Here is a 14910-nt window from a genome sequence, read left to right as displayed (position 1 = left end):
ATTTAAAAACTTTTATCTTTAAAGGTTCAGGAGTTATTTTCAGTGCCGTTGGACCAAGAGACACCTTCGTATGAACTTTCTCTTATTCGTAACATAATATGTTTAAGTTACTAGAAACAACATTTTAACCACTATGAGTCTTTTGATAAATTTCAAGGATTTCCCTCGATTGCTCATAGATCCCATCATCAGCTCACCACTTTCGTAATTATTATATAAAATCAAGATTATATCCTATACAACAACACAAGAAAAATCGGTCCACAAACAGCGAAATAATCATCAAAACATCTGCTTCGACGCAAAATATCACGAAAAGCATCAATAATTGGGTCATAATGTGATGACCCATGGTATAATTATGATTGTGATGATGATGATCAATTAAATTGATGTGTTGGCTTATGCTTTCAGTTGTTTAAACAACGCCGAAATCCCCGAACCTGTATCTATAAGGATTCAAAAGTTCTGTTGGGTACCTTCAGATCCAGGGTATAACATGGTGCGAAATCTTACTTTTTGGTAGCATTTACCTCGAATGCTTAAAAAAAAATTAAAATCACTATAATATGTTTCCATACAAACAAGGAGTCCTCTCGATTCCTCCAGGATCCCATCATCAGATCACCACTTTTGTGAACATGGTAGCAAATTTGAGCCAAACCCTATACAACACAAAAATAATTTTGAAATAACCTCCTCCTTTTTGGAAGTCGGTAAAAAATAAAAAGCTTGATCGTTTTACAAATTTCAATTCTAAATAAAAAATCGGCCAAGTGGAAGTTGGACTCGCCCATGAAGGGTTCCGCAGCAGCAATAAGGTTTATTTCTATGAAATTAAAAGGTTTTTCATTTATTTTGATATTTCAGTTGATTTAATAAAAGTTAAATTAAGATTTACCATTTATGACGTATAAAAAAACAACTTGCTAGATCTCGTTCAAACCAATTTTCATTGGTAGTTTTTATAGTAATGTACTTACATCATATATTTTTTTAGAATTATTATCATGCCCCTACTTTAGAAGTTAGAGTGGGGGACACACATTTTGCCACTTTGGAAGAGTCTCTCTCGCAAACTATTCAGGTTAGAAAGAAATGATATTAGAAACCTCACAAAGCAGTATTATTATTCGCCAATAGATGTCAGGAATCATATTTTTCAGTTTATCGATTATCGATAAAACACGAATAAAAAGACATTTTCTAAAAATGATTCCTCGCTAGATCGATTTATCGCCCCCGAAACCCCCTGTATACTAAATTTCATGAAAATCGTTGGAGCCGATTCCGAGATTTCAATTATAAATATCATTTTCATCGAATACCGAGCAAAACTCGGTCAAATAGCTAGTGATTTTTAAAGACCTATACATAGATACCCCACACGCATAGGTTAGATGAAAAAAAAATTGTTTCAGTTGTACCTATGGATACATTACCCCTAAAATTTTTAATATTTTTTCAATTTTTGTATCAAGATTACATCTACTTACCAAGTTTCAATAGTAGAGCCCTTATAGTTCCGGAGAAAAATGGCTGTGACATACGGACGGACAGACAGACATGACGAATCTATAAGGGTTCCGTTTTTTGCCATTTGGCTACGGAACCCTAAAAAATCGTGAGACATATCGGTATTATCGATAAACAGTAACCGAATCGGTGTTATACCGAGTCAGTAGATATTAGTATCAAGTGTGTAGTAATTATTAACGTTATAAATAAAAGGGTAGTGCATTTACCTAAATCAAATGTTACACAAATAAAATGAGACGCTTTATAAAGCGTCTCACTAAAAAAATCAAAACTTATCTTCGTCTGCAGCCCAACTCACCCGATTGCAACGATTCGTCGCCCCGCCCCATTCGATATCACGCGCATTTAACAATTAATACTTGGGCGAGCCATGCTTCGGCACGAATGGGCCGGCTCGACCGGAGAAATACCACGTTCTCACAGAAAACCGGCGTGAAACAGCGCTTGCGCTGTGTTTCGCCGAGTGAGTGAGTTTACCGGAGGCCCAATCCCCTACCCTATTCCCTTCCCTTCCCATCCTTACCCTCCCCTATTACCCTGTTCCCTCTTAAAAGGCCGGCAACGCACTTGCAGCTCTTCTGATGCTGCGAGTGTCCATGGGCGACGGCAGTTGCTTTCCATCAGGTGACCCGTTTGCTCGTTTGCCCCCTTATTTAATAAAAAAAAACGGTTTTCATAAAAAAACGTATCAAATAGAATATCAGTAACTAACAATCAGAAGCTTACAAAACTTAGGAAATACTAGCTGTTGCCCGCGACTTCGTCCGCGTGAACTTTAGTTAAATTTTGAAAATCGGTCCACAAATGGCGTAGTTGTCCGAGAACAAATACAAAAAAGTAAAATATATCCTCCTCCTTTTCGGAAGTCGGTTAAAAAGTAGCCTAAGTTATTCCTTACTACATCAGTTATCTGCCAAAAAAGTCCCAGTCTGCCAAAAAAATCGCTCCAGCCATTTCAGAGATTAGCCGGAACAAACAGTGAACGGAAATAGGTTGTTTTGGTGTCTGTACCCTATATACATTCACATGCATCTAGTAAAAAACGGTTCTTTCAATATTACAAACAGACACTCCAATTCTATTTATATGTATATACCTATAGATTATAATTCACGGGCATTCGTTTCGGAGCCTATTCAATTCAAACAAACAAATCTTTTCTCTTTATATAATAGTGTAGATAATATAATAATATTAATTATAATATACGTCACTGGAACTAAGATTACCGATAATAATTATCGATAATCTTTGTTCAAGTCTCGACGCAACACAAGTAGAGCGTTCGTATCGCACAATTTCATTTACATTGCGCGTTCCCCTTGAAACGAGGTCTAGAAAGTATTTTGAAACACGTAATGGATATCAGTCGTATTGTCGTTTTAGTTTTTACATTGAAAATCGTGGAAATCTTTTGTATTTTAATTTTTTTTTTGTCAACGATTTTAGTTAAAACAAATGACTTACCCGTGGAAAGAAATACCTCCTTTTGACCGGTTCACTTTCGTACTTCTGTTTCTACAATGAGACACCGCCTAATGAGGCATTTTTGCTCCGATGTAATTACATATTAAGTAATCAAGTCGAGACGTGCGCGCTGACTGAATGAACGTTCAACGAATCTTGCAATATACTTCAAGATTAAAACACGCGTTCTCCGCCCGCTTATCCGTTCTACCTTGATTTATTTCTGTGGTTAAAATTAAGGTTTACCATTTATGACGTATAAAAAAAATGTACTTGCTAAGTTGCTAGATCTCGTTCAAACCAATTTTCGTTGGTAGTTTTTAAAGTAATGTACCTACATCATAATATATTTTTTTAGACTTATCATGCCTCTACTTTACAAGTTAGAATGGGGCACACACATTTTACCACTTTGGTAGAGTCTCTCTCGCAAACTATTCAGTAGAAATAATCGGCCAAGTGCGAGTCGGACTCGCGCACGAAGGGTTCCGTACCGGTATAGAGCAAAAGTAGACAAAAAAATTGTTTTTTTGTATTAAATATTTACTTTTATTTAATTTTATTATTAAAGTAACAATATAATTAAGTTTTTTGTAAAAATTTCAAGTGCCTAGCTGTTACCATTATTGATTACGAGCTAAAAAGGCAAAAAAAAAATACGTTTCTTGTATGGGAGCCCCCCTTATATTTTAACTTTATTTTATTTTTAGTATTTGTTGTTATAGAGGCAACAGATATACTACATAATCTGTGAAAATTTTAGAAGTCTAGCTATAGCCGTTCTTGAGTTACAGCCTGGAGACAGACAGACAGATGGACAGACAATGAAGTCTTAGTAATAGGGTCCCGTTTTTACCCTTTGGGTACGGAACCCTAAAAATGATACTGGTAACCACAATATGATTTTTGACCTATCCATAGATACAATGATAGATATAAGATACCCCACATGTAGGGAATGGTATTATTCGACAAATTTACTATTCGAATATTCTACAAAAGTTTTCGAATAATTCGAATATTATTCGAATAATTATAAATTTTTGAAAAATGCTGAAACTCTGAACAAAAGTAACAAAAAACTTCGTACAACCTATTTTGTTAATACTACGAAGTAGGCAATTCTAATTTTTACTTTTATCAACATAAATCTTTGTAAATGACATAGTTAATTTTACTTTAAAAATGTATATTTTAAGGTTACAGCTGGGCAATAAAAGAAAGGCTGTAAAGTGTAAACCATTTTCGATCGTAGCACCTTTTACTTTTCTCATGTGATTATGCTTGAAAGAAGTAAATGGATGCAGATCGTGAGCGACCATTACTGACGATACTGAAATCCATGACTGAAAGGAGTTTATAATATCTTTATTTTCATGTCTTTAGGCAAAATCATTATTTTGCCTAAAAACATGCAAATAATTTATTAGACGTTTCTAAAACCAGGTGGCCGATTCTGTATCGTACATTTGTGAGTTAATCACTGAGTTAGTAACGAAACGGAGGAGTGAACAACGACAAAGTCTCGCTTTTGTATGCAAGTGAATACAAAAAGTGGCACTTTCAGTTACTCACTCCTCCGTTTCGTTACTAACTCAGTTATTAACTCACAAATGTACGATACAGAATCGGCCAGATGGTCAACGGTGACGATGAATGGTCGTAGTTAGACTAAAAACAGATTTATGGGTGGTTCACAAAAATAGGGAAACTTCGTTTCCGCAGCACATTTCAGTTAAAATCAATACTAATTATTTACTACCACAATTGCTAAATAATTTGGCGAATATTCGAATAATAAAATCGTCGAATATTCGAATAAAACGAGTATTCGAATATTCGAATAACAAAATTTTTGTTTCATTAAATTTAGTTTTTATTAAAACTTTTACTTAATAACTTGTCCATTTTTGTATTGACTATAAAGTAGCGCCTATTGAAAAAAAGCGTATGCTGTCGCGGTCGCTACAAAAAGTCGCGTTCGCTGGTTCTTATTTCATCATAAATCAGATATTTCAAACATTTTAAACATTTTATTCAAATTTTAATAATTTAAGAGGGAATACTTGGAAGTGGCTGAAATGTAGCGATTTACGTTAATGATAATAATTATTGATAAATAATCCGCGATTTTATAAGAAAACAAGAAAGTCTCTATGCTTTATTTAATTTATCTTTGGTTTAACAAAACATGGACTTATGTGCGCTTCTTCTTCTTTTTATTCTTGTTCTTGTTTGTTGTATCAACATTCCAGTACCAGAACAGTTGCATTACAATTGCTCCGTTAGCTAATGTGGACACACAGTATGTGAGGATGATGATAAAGTCTCCAGTCTCCTGGATTGACGTAAATATTCTAGCAATACTTCCGCCAAACAACAGCAAGCATGTTATGGCAGACAGCTGACCTGTACTTCCGTTTTTGTAATTGGTAATAACTTGGATGGACTGAAAATAAATTTTGTTATTTGTAGGACCATAATATTTGCAAAATGAGATGGAGAGAATATTAACTTTTATTTAAGACTTACCTTTGCAGCAACAATAATAGGGACATTAACTGCTTGCATAGTCCACAGAATATCCTTAGGTGTAAATCCACTTATCAATGTAGACACAAGACCTACATAAGTAGCCAAAAATGCTGCGGCTTTCCCTGGTGATCCTCCATAATGCAGCACTAAGGCAGCAATAATTGCAGTTTGAATAGCCAAAAATGTGCCCTCACCCCAAGCACTGCAACAGTAAATAAAGATTTATAAAAACAACTATAGGTCTACCAGAATCGGCTAAGGTTCGGAAACCTTAGCCAATTTTTGCTGGTCACATGGGTTCAAGGAGGATGTTTTGGGTGAGAAAAACCTCCCCGTGTTACTTCCACCCCCGGAAAACCTCCCCATTTAGAAGGAATTCACATTTTAATTTTCGTCATCTTGAGATAATGCCATCTGTTTTCTGGTGTTTACATGTTACATACTTACTAACAGTGTTTTGAAGCCATCATAAGGCTGTGGTCGACGATTATTTTATCATTCCAAAACTATATACTTAATTCAAGATTTTTGCTTAATCTTTCGATCGTGGATTCTTGGAAATCTATTGTTATTCTATTGTGTCTCGCTCACCGGTGAGCTTATGGGGCTTGATGGGTTAATTCGCTAATAACTGTTTGGGTTGGGGGGGTGTAAGGTGTTTACCCCTCCCCCTTCACCTCTGCTCCCCATCAAATTTGTGGTAGGTTTCTAAATCTTTACCGACAGTATTCTAAAAAGTATGTAATACCGACCTGAAAGGAAAGTCCATGACATAACTGTACGCAAAATTTGCTGTGATGGCAAATAGTTCCAAGCAAACTCCATAAATACTAATACCCGCTGCGCTTTTGCTACTAAGTATTTTTAATATTTGGGGTATTTTTACTAATATAGATCCAGCAATTATTCCAAAGCCGAGCCCCTTACTTAAAGTTGACTTGAAACAGGGCTCTGAAAAGAAAAAGTTTTACGGATAATTTAATTGTTATATGCATGGTAATGACTTTACAATTTTAAGACAGTTTTAATAGGTTGTGTACAAACCATCAAGGAAATTAAATTTAATGAAATATTCATTGTAGCATTTTTCTGTGAGTAATTGAGTTAAAATTGGTTTTAATTTCTCCATGTTTACTGCTCCCTAAAGCCTAAGTCTCCAGGAACGTATCACTTGAAATTTAAAATACAAAACACTCGCTTTTTTAAAACTAGTTCTATAAAAATAAATAAAACTGTGTGTTCTACATTGAGGTACTATAGGCGTGTTCTTCACAGATTGTGTTCTTGATCCTTGCCGAAATTCATAGATGACGTGTGGACTAGGCACAGGTATTGGTGTGGACATTGACCTTTGCAGGGTTACCAATTGTCATTTATCTAATTTCCTAAGTATAAGGACAGAATTGACAGAAATCGACTGAAGTTTTATAAAAAACTAGCTGTCCCGGTGAACTTCGTGTCACTTAAAAACCTTCCCTGGACTTCTACGAATATTTTAAGACTAACATTAGCCCAATCCGTTCAGCCGTTCACGAGTTTTGTGCTTAGCGACACATTCAGTGACTCATTTTTATATTGTAGATGAAACTATCTTAAATAAATTATTATATAAATAGTAATTATTTATCGAATTAACAGTTTGCATAATAGTATTACTTATTAATTATTATTGATGTATTAATAATAATTATAGTATGTATTATTATTAGGCACATACGTAATAAGTACGTATGCATGTGCCTACAAACTGATTTTAAATAATGTTCGAAAAGTTTTGTGCATTCTCTTTACATATTAATTATTATTATTGTAGGTACTTAATTCTTAATAAATCCCCAATCAACTTTAAAATCTCCGCAGTTTGGGTAATTTTTTACAAATTGGCAGCCCTGAACCATTGGTTGTTAGACTCAAAGAGAATATAATCACTACGTTTTAGTTAGACTCTAGTTTGACGTACGTGGTGCAATTTTGACATTTGTGACATTAGACTTTTTAGTTTGACGTACGTGGTTTTTTTTTTGTTTTTTTTTTCATATAATGGCACTTCGGCTATAACCATGGCCAGTGTCGAGTATAATATTATGGCGGGAAAACAATATTCTTTAAACAATTTTTTTTATATTATCGTCAGGTCAGTCAGGTCTAAAGTCTAGTCAAAGTCTAAGTATAAAGTCAATACAGTCAAGAAGTCAAGTCGGTCGATTCAGTAAAGTAGTAGGACGCTTTACTGAAACTTTTGATGGAGTTTTGGAGGGAACACAAAAGAGCACGTTTCTGGTTATTACATCACTTTCCTACACTCGTGCACGATAACGAATATTTAATGGTTAATATCCTACCAATATTACACATTAAAACCCAGATAACACAATTTTAGGAAAATAATATAAAAACACAACATCACTCTTTCACATTCTTCCAAAAACTCGACGTACCTACGTGGTGCAATTTTGACATTTGTGACATTAGACTTTTTTTTCTAGAGCACTCGGTTAAATTTATTAAAGTGTCACCATGCCAGTGACCAGTGTCAAGTAGGGTAAAATACGAGTCATTACAATTTTTCAGTACAGGGACACTTTACACGTTTATTTTTACGATCAAAGTGATCGTAAAAATAAAAGTTTGTGGTTTTTATACGACGTAAATAATGGAATTAATATTGAGGGGCATTCACGCTACAATAAAAATAGAGTATTTTTTATCAGGTTGCGGTGTAACCAAAATAAAACATCTTTTTGTCACCATGGTCATCACGCGCGCCGTGGTTTTGCAAATGAAAAGAGAAAATAAAGAAACATGCTAAAGTTTTTAATAATATTTTTTACTAGCTGTTACCCGCGACTTCGTCCGCGTCAACAAAATGTAAATTACATAGGTAAAAAATAAAAAAGTAAAAAAATATCCTCCTCCTTTTTGGAAGTCGGTTAAAAAGTAGCCTAAGTTACTCCTTATTACATCAGCTATCTGCCAATAGAAGTCCCGTTAAAATCGGTCCAGCCATTTCGGAGATTAGCCGGAACAAACAGACAGACATACAGACAGACAAAAATTCTAAAAATTGTTATTTTGGTGTAAGTACTTTCTAAATATTCATATGCATGTAGTAAAAAACGGTTATTTTAATACTACACTACAATTTTATTTATATTTTCAAATAATAATGAAAAACACGATATGCAGTGATTTAGTAAAAGAAAAAATATTTTGAAATCTTCCATACCTAAGGACGATTAATCAATCAATAACAAATCAAGAAAAACGAATAGCATATCACGACACGAATTTCGCGTTATGGTCTTTTTGTGATTGCCAGAACGCGTCGTGGCCGTTTTCATTAGAGCCACGACGCGAATTTCGCGTCGTGGCTGTTTCACTGTGACCACAACGCGTTGTGAGCCATTTTTTCGCTCATTGGGCGATTTCGGTCTTTGAGCGTAACATAAATAACAATCTATTAAGTATTTTTTGTACATTCTTAATAACATTTTATCTCATTTAAAGGTTTTTTTGGCCTGTCCTACTACTGGTATTGTAAAAGTGCTGAAAAACAGTTTTGTTTTGTCAGTATTGGACGTTATTACAAGAGAAACAAACATAAAACTGCATCATATTTGGAGTTCATACTTACACCAGGCGCGGTCCGAAGGGGGGGTCACAGGGGACATGACCCCCCCCAAAATATAAGGTCAAATTGAAACATCTCAAAATCTTGCCACTTAATAAAAGGAAATCTCTAGTATATATTAAGTCTATGGTTTAAACAATATGGCACCGGGTTGCGCCCTGGCAACATGCATTTATATCATCAGGAGGGCAATTTGAAGAGGATCGCATAAAAAATTGAGGTGGAATAGTTTTCGGTACTCATGCGCCGACTCGTGCTAGTCTATTTATAATATTAGTAGGATTAGTAGGATCCCGACTTAGAACTGATGTTGAAATTTTTAAATTTGACGTATTATGGCGAAAATCGTCGCTAGCTAGGGTTGTTAACTTGTTACCGTGGCCGTGTACGAATTAAAATTTAAAACTATGACATATTCGCTGGATGTGTTCCTCTTTGGTCGTATTGTTGTTTGTGTTTTGGCACATTCGATTAAAATTGTCAGAATCCAATTTTGAAATCTTTATTTTAAATATTTAAAAATAAATTAAATCAGCCAGCGCCAGGCACATTCCGTTCATAATCCTAGTGAAAACTGAAACCCGACGAATTTGACAGATATTGAAACAGTCACAGCGATTCACAAACTTTCCGTCGCTGGAATGAATCCGAAACCAAACAGAATAATTGACACTAGTTTTTTTTCGACACTAGTATAATTATATAGCCTTGGTTATTCATCGCTGTCAGTATCGAGATAAAAGATGGGAAAATAATTATTATTGTCTCCAAATTTTCCTGCACCTCTTAATTTAATGAACAAAATTTTTAAGACTAAGACACAGAATATATTATATACTAAGATTAGTCTTACCATACAAAAAATATTTCAGCTGAGTTTTAATCAACGAATTATTTTGAGTATTTCATTGAATATTAAAAATTTGCTACGTACTCATTAAAAAATTAATGCAAAACACTATATTTATCACTCAAAATGTAGCCAATACATCAAAGATCTTACCTAATGAAACTTCTTTATACAAAAGTACTATGTAAGACAGCGAAATACGTTACTTAATTATAATTGAATAAAAGAGCGCGGTAACCGGCTGCCGCTTGGGGCTTGAGAGAATGGCGCACCGCGCAGTACAAACTTCAAAAGTACAAATTACAAATAGCGCGGCTGCCGTTTGGGAGTTGAGTGGAATTAAAACAAAAAATATTGTCTATGTGCCGACTGCCGAGTGACAATGACAATCTGTCAAATCTGTAAGTTGTGACTTGTGTGTTGACTGTTGTCAAAGATATTATTGTCAAGCTCAAGTCAAGCTACGGAAAATTAAATCTATATATTAATACGTGAGCCAAAAACTTTGTATCCCTTTTGACGAAAAATGAGGAAACGTAGGTGAATGTAATTTTGCACAGTTATAGATTATATGGTGAAGGAGTGCATCGAGCTAATATTATTTTGTAATTATGGTTTCTTTATACATTTTTTTAACAAATAAAACATTAGGTACACACACTACAACACACACACTAGGAAAAATGACAGATTTTTGAGTGACAAGTCTATACTTAATAATTATAAATACTCTTTTATTTATGGTTGAAGTTGACAACAAGGTGACAAATTGAAAATGGATTATAGTTTTTTTTTAATCTTAGATACTATTAAGTACCCTGTAGACGGTAACTCAGCATGACCATTCATTTACGTGAATTACATGCTGCATGATGAACGCTCATTTTTCATCATGCAGCATGATAATTCAGGAGGATAATTCAAGAGGATAGTAATAATATTATTTACTAAACAAAAAAATACTAAACAAAAAAATACTAAATTTTAATTATTCTCAATAGTTTATAATTTATATTATAAGCTATTTAAAATAATAATTAAAATTTAGTGCTGGTGTCTGTACTATGTACACGGGTGGCGGGGCTTTTGTCATAATAAACACACTCGCGTTAATAACAAGTTAATTAAAATATATGTATTGAAATTAAAACACTATTATATTGACGTGGGAGAGCCATGCTTCGGCACGAATGGGCCGGCTCGACCGGAGAAACACCACGTTCTCACAGAAAACCGGTGTGAAACAGCGCTTGTGCTGTGTTTCGCCGAGTGAGTGAGTTTACCAGAGGCCCAAATATCCCCTACCCTATTCCCTTCCCTACCCTCCCCTTCCCATCCCTACCCTCCCCTATTACCCTATTCCCTCTTAAAACGCCGGCAACGCACCTGCAGCTCTTCTGATGCTGCGAGTGTCCATGGGCGACAGGAGTTGCTTTCCATCAGGTGACCCGTTTCTCGTTTGCCACCTTATTTCATTAAAAAAAACTAAAATGTAAATTAATAAACTTATAAAATTAAATAAAAGAAATGCGAAAACAAGTTACCGCGTGGATCTCGGAAAATTATCTCCTTCTCTATTCTCTTAGATAAATGATTGGTCTCGCGCGCTCGCTCGACTAGATACCGCGCTGTATAGAAAACACAGATTCCCGAATGCGGCACCTCAATATTGTAGTGTGTGTAAAACAATGCATAAATATTGTTGTGTGCGTAGATAATCGGGTTGCCAGATACGTGACTGGTGCCCAATCAATGGGGAAAAATTAGTTGCTGTGGTCTTGTAATTTATTATTATTGTATAGTAAGTGCTGATTTTTCAATCACCAGATAAACTTTACCATTGAAATAAAGTCCATTCGAATCGAATGCGATAAAATAACAACGTTGTTTAGGTCAACGAAATATAATGGGTACTAATATTGATGAGAAAACAATACAAAAACAATGGTAGAAAGTTTAACGAAAGTTAAGAATGAGTCATGAAAAAGCAAATGTTAAATCATTTGTTACTGTATTGTGTACTTACATAAAATATAAACTGTATTTAAGATTTTTATTATAATATGATACTCATAATTCATTTTTATAAATACACATTCATGATCCAGGAACTTTGAAAACTTTTTATTCCGTTGGCGGGATTCGAACCAGCTACCCTAGCTAGAGATTTTAATGCGCTCATCCACTCAGCCACTATGTATATATAAAAAAATAAGATATAATAAATAAATAAATAAAAATCACAATCTCAGAAAAATTTGGGAATTTTTAGTTAATGGTAATTGGCAACACTGAACATTAAGCGGTACTCCGATCCGAATTTTCAGGTTTATATTATTTTTCTGTGTTTATGACGATTTATATAATATTTACTGATGGTATGTGATGCCAGTACCTTTCTTGTTTCTTGTAGTGTTATTATTGCATTGTCTCACTACGCAAACTGGCATTTTGATACGGACGTAACTTAAAATTTCGAAAATTATCGACACATCTACCTCACCCGAAGCTTGCGGCGCGACTGGCGCGCTTACGCCTTATCAGGCGTATGATTTGTTGCCGCATTTTTCAAGTACTCCGACGGTATCTAGTCGTAGCGCGAGCGCGAGACCAATCATTCATCTAAGTCTATTCTATTTTATTTAAATTTTGAAATTCAAAACAAAAGAGAAAAAAAACACTTATTATTACTTATATCCGTTATTTTTTTTAATTTATGTTTAGGTTAAACATTTTAAGAAACATTCCAGTCTAAACTGCCAATTTTTTTTTTAATATAAAAAATGAGCTCGAATAAATGTATAATTTCACTAAAATATTTCACACAGCGACACAGCTTAATAACATTGACACCCGGGTTTAGATGGGTATTTTTCAAAGTATTACCTATTAAATTATCTTATGTAAAATAACCTAAATACACTCGAAAAAATCATCGCTTCACCACACTGTTCAATGCGAGAGAGAGAGAGAGAAACAAGCACTACCGCACGGCTTACAACTATAGCATTTTTGTTGCTATAGTTGTTAAAGTACAATAAACTAGTATATTAAATCCTTGGTTTATTTGAAGCTTACATGCTTTGAGAGAGGCCTCCTCTGTTTTCCGGTTATTCTTCCATCTCTTTCTAACGCTATATCTTCTATCCCTTTCCAATTCTACTCCCAACACCAGCAGGGCGCGAGATTGCAGGCTCGGCGCCATCCGCCATTGGCGTTCTGTTTTCCGAAGCGACAAGAACGTATTTAATTAAGTGCTTAGTGAAATTTGTTTCTAAAAATAGATTCAAGTTCATTTGTTCGTTTGTGCTGCAACTTGTGAAATCCATTCACGTAAGTTCACACAATTATATCCATGCTGATTTTAAATTATTTTAACGGTGCTACCGTTCGAATCTAAGCACACATTATTTCTAAATTATTCTAACGCTTTCTAGTTTTGAAATTTAGTTTTCATACTGTAGATAAGTTTAATTTTAACGGTTGTGAATATTCAATCATAATTTCTAAGCATTATTAGTGATTTAATATTTTTTTCGTTTTTCACAACTACCTTCAATTTTTGGTCCAGAAAAGAAAAATTTTTTCAGACAATGGACAACACGGCGGACAATATAGCGAACGATATTTCTGAATCAGGAATGATTCCTAGTTCGAATAAAGCCGATCACAGGCGTCGGATTAGTACTAGTAGCAGTTCTAGCAATAGTTCAAGCTCCTCAAGCTCGTCCGCGTCGTCGGGGTCCGATCGTAGGAAAAAACGATCCAAGCGACGTAGTAATCGTCATCGTCGTAAAAGTAAAAAGAGTAAACGAGATTTCGAGGATAAAAGAATCACTAACTTGACAAATGAAATAATTGAGTTACGTAATCAAATTTCATATCATGGCGGCTTGTCTAACAATTTGTGTGAAATATTGCCGCAGCCGCCTGCACCACCGCGTAGCGAGGCTTATGATAGCGATGTTTTAGACGATAGTGTAAGCGGAATTATTTATAAAGATGTTGACGGAGTTAGTTTGTTACCAGATAATGAACAGCAACAATTTAAATTTGACCTTGAAATAAAATTAAAGGAACCCGCCGTTCCGAAAGCGCCTGATAGTTACATAAATAATTTAAATGAAATACAGTATTTTAATAGGAGCGAATGGAGTGAGGTTAGGTATGCTGAAGTGCAAAAATTATACAATCACACCCCTGGTTTCATAGACCTTGACTGTAATGACGAAGTTAAGGAATATGACCAGTTGAAACACCTAACGTATGCGGACAAAGCATACGCAGCCATTACCTTTTGTGCTCTCAAACAAAGAGAAGCACTTGCTGCATCCTTAACGGACCTACTTGCATGGGCCCGCGAGGAACAAAATGTTAGCCCGTTGGGACTTCAGGAAAAGGTGACACAGCTCTTTTCTCAAGGTAAATTCCATAAGGTCTCGTCAGACCTGCTGCAACTGGTGTGTGGACATAGAGCTGAAGTGATTCAGATCGACGAGATGGCATCACTAATTATGTCCGTGACCCTCTAGTAAAAGTTGCCCTCCGTAAGATTCCGCCATCGGATCGTCATCTGTTTGGCGCTGAAAACTTTACATCGGCACTTGAGAAGTTTGGGGGTATAAAAAAGGCATTTCGGCCTCTCACCAGGCCTAGTTCGGGTTCTGCTTCGCAAGCAGGACCTAGTAAGGCTTTGCGCCTCCCCTCGCAGGGGCCGGCTTATTTTACAGGGCCCTCGCAGGGTACCAATAAAACCTGTTGTAGTGGATCTTCACATCAACCATACCAGCCCTCGCAGGGCGCATATTACCACCAGTCTTCGCAAGGCTATACTCACGGTTGTTCTTCTAAAGGAAAAAATTTTCATAATGCCGACCGCCGCATGGGA

The 14910-nt window shown here is 35.3% G+C and overlaps 1 protein-coding gene across 1 annotated transcript; it reads right to left on the bottom strand.

Annotated features, from left to right (window-relative positions):
- Window positions 1-3972: 3972 nt before the first annotated feature.
- On the bottom strand, window positions 3973-6827 carry LOC121725295 (mannose-P-dolichol utilization defect 1 protein homolog). Its single transcript, XM_042112188.1, has 5 exons — window positions 6586-6827; window positions 6294-6492; window positions 5539-5743; window positions 5204-5455; window positions 3973-3986 (listed from the first exon to the last, which is right to left on the bottom strand). The coding sequence occupies exons 1-4, from the start codon at window positions 6668-6670 to the stop codon at window positions 5204-5206; spliced, it is 741 nt and encodes a 246-aa protein (XP_041968122.1). The 5' UTR covers window positions 6671-6827; the 3' UTR covers window positions 3973-3986.
- Between the last annotated feature and the right edge of the window lie 8083 nt (window positions 6828-14910).

Source organism: Aricia agestis, chromosome 1, assembly GCF_905147365.1.
Source record: "Aricia agestis chromosome 1, ilAriAges1.1, whole genome shotgun sequence".
NCBI classification, from domain to species: domain Eukaryota; kingdom Metazoa; phylum Arthropoda; class Insecta; order Lepidoptera; family Lycaenidae; genus Aricia; species Aricia agestis.
Note: the sequence above shows the minus strand (reverse complement) of the source record. Positions and strands in the feature narration are given on the sequence as shown.

Coding starts and splice junctions, on each gene's coding strand:
- LOC121725295 (XM_042112188.1), bottom strand. CDS start 6,670: ATGGAGAAATTAAAACCAATTTTAACTCAATTACTCACAGAAAAATGC. Junction 6,493..6,585: donor TAAATTTAATTTCCTTGATG/GTTTGTACACAA, acceptor TTTTCTTTTCAG/AGCCCTGTTTCAAGTCAACT. Junction 5,456..5,538: donor CTATTATTGTTGCTGCAAAG/GTAAGTCTTAAA, acceptor ATTTATTTTCAG/TCCATCCAAGTTATTACCAA.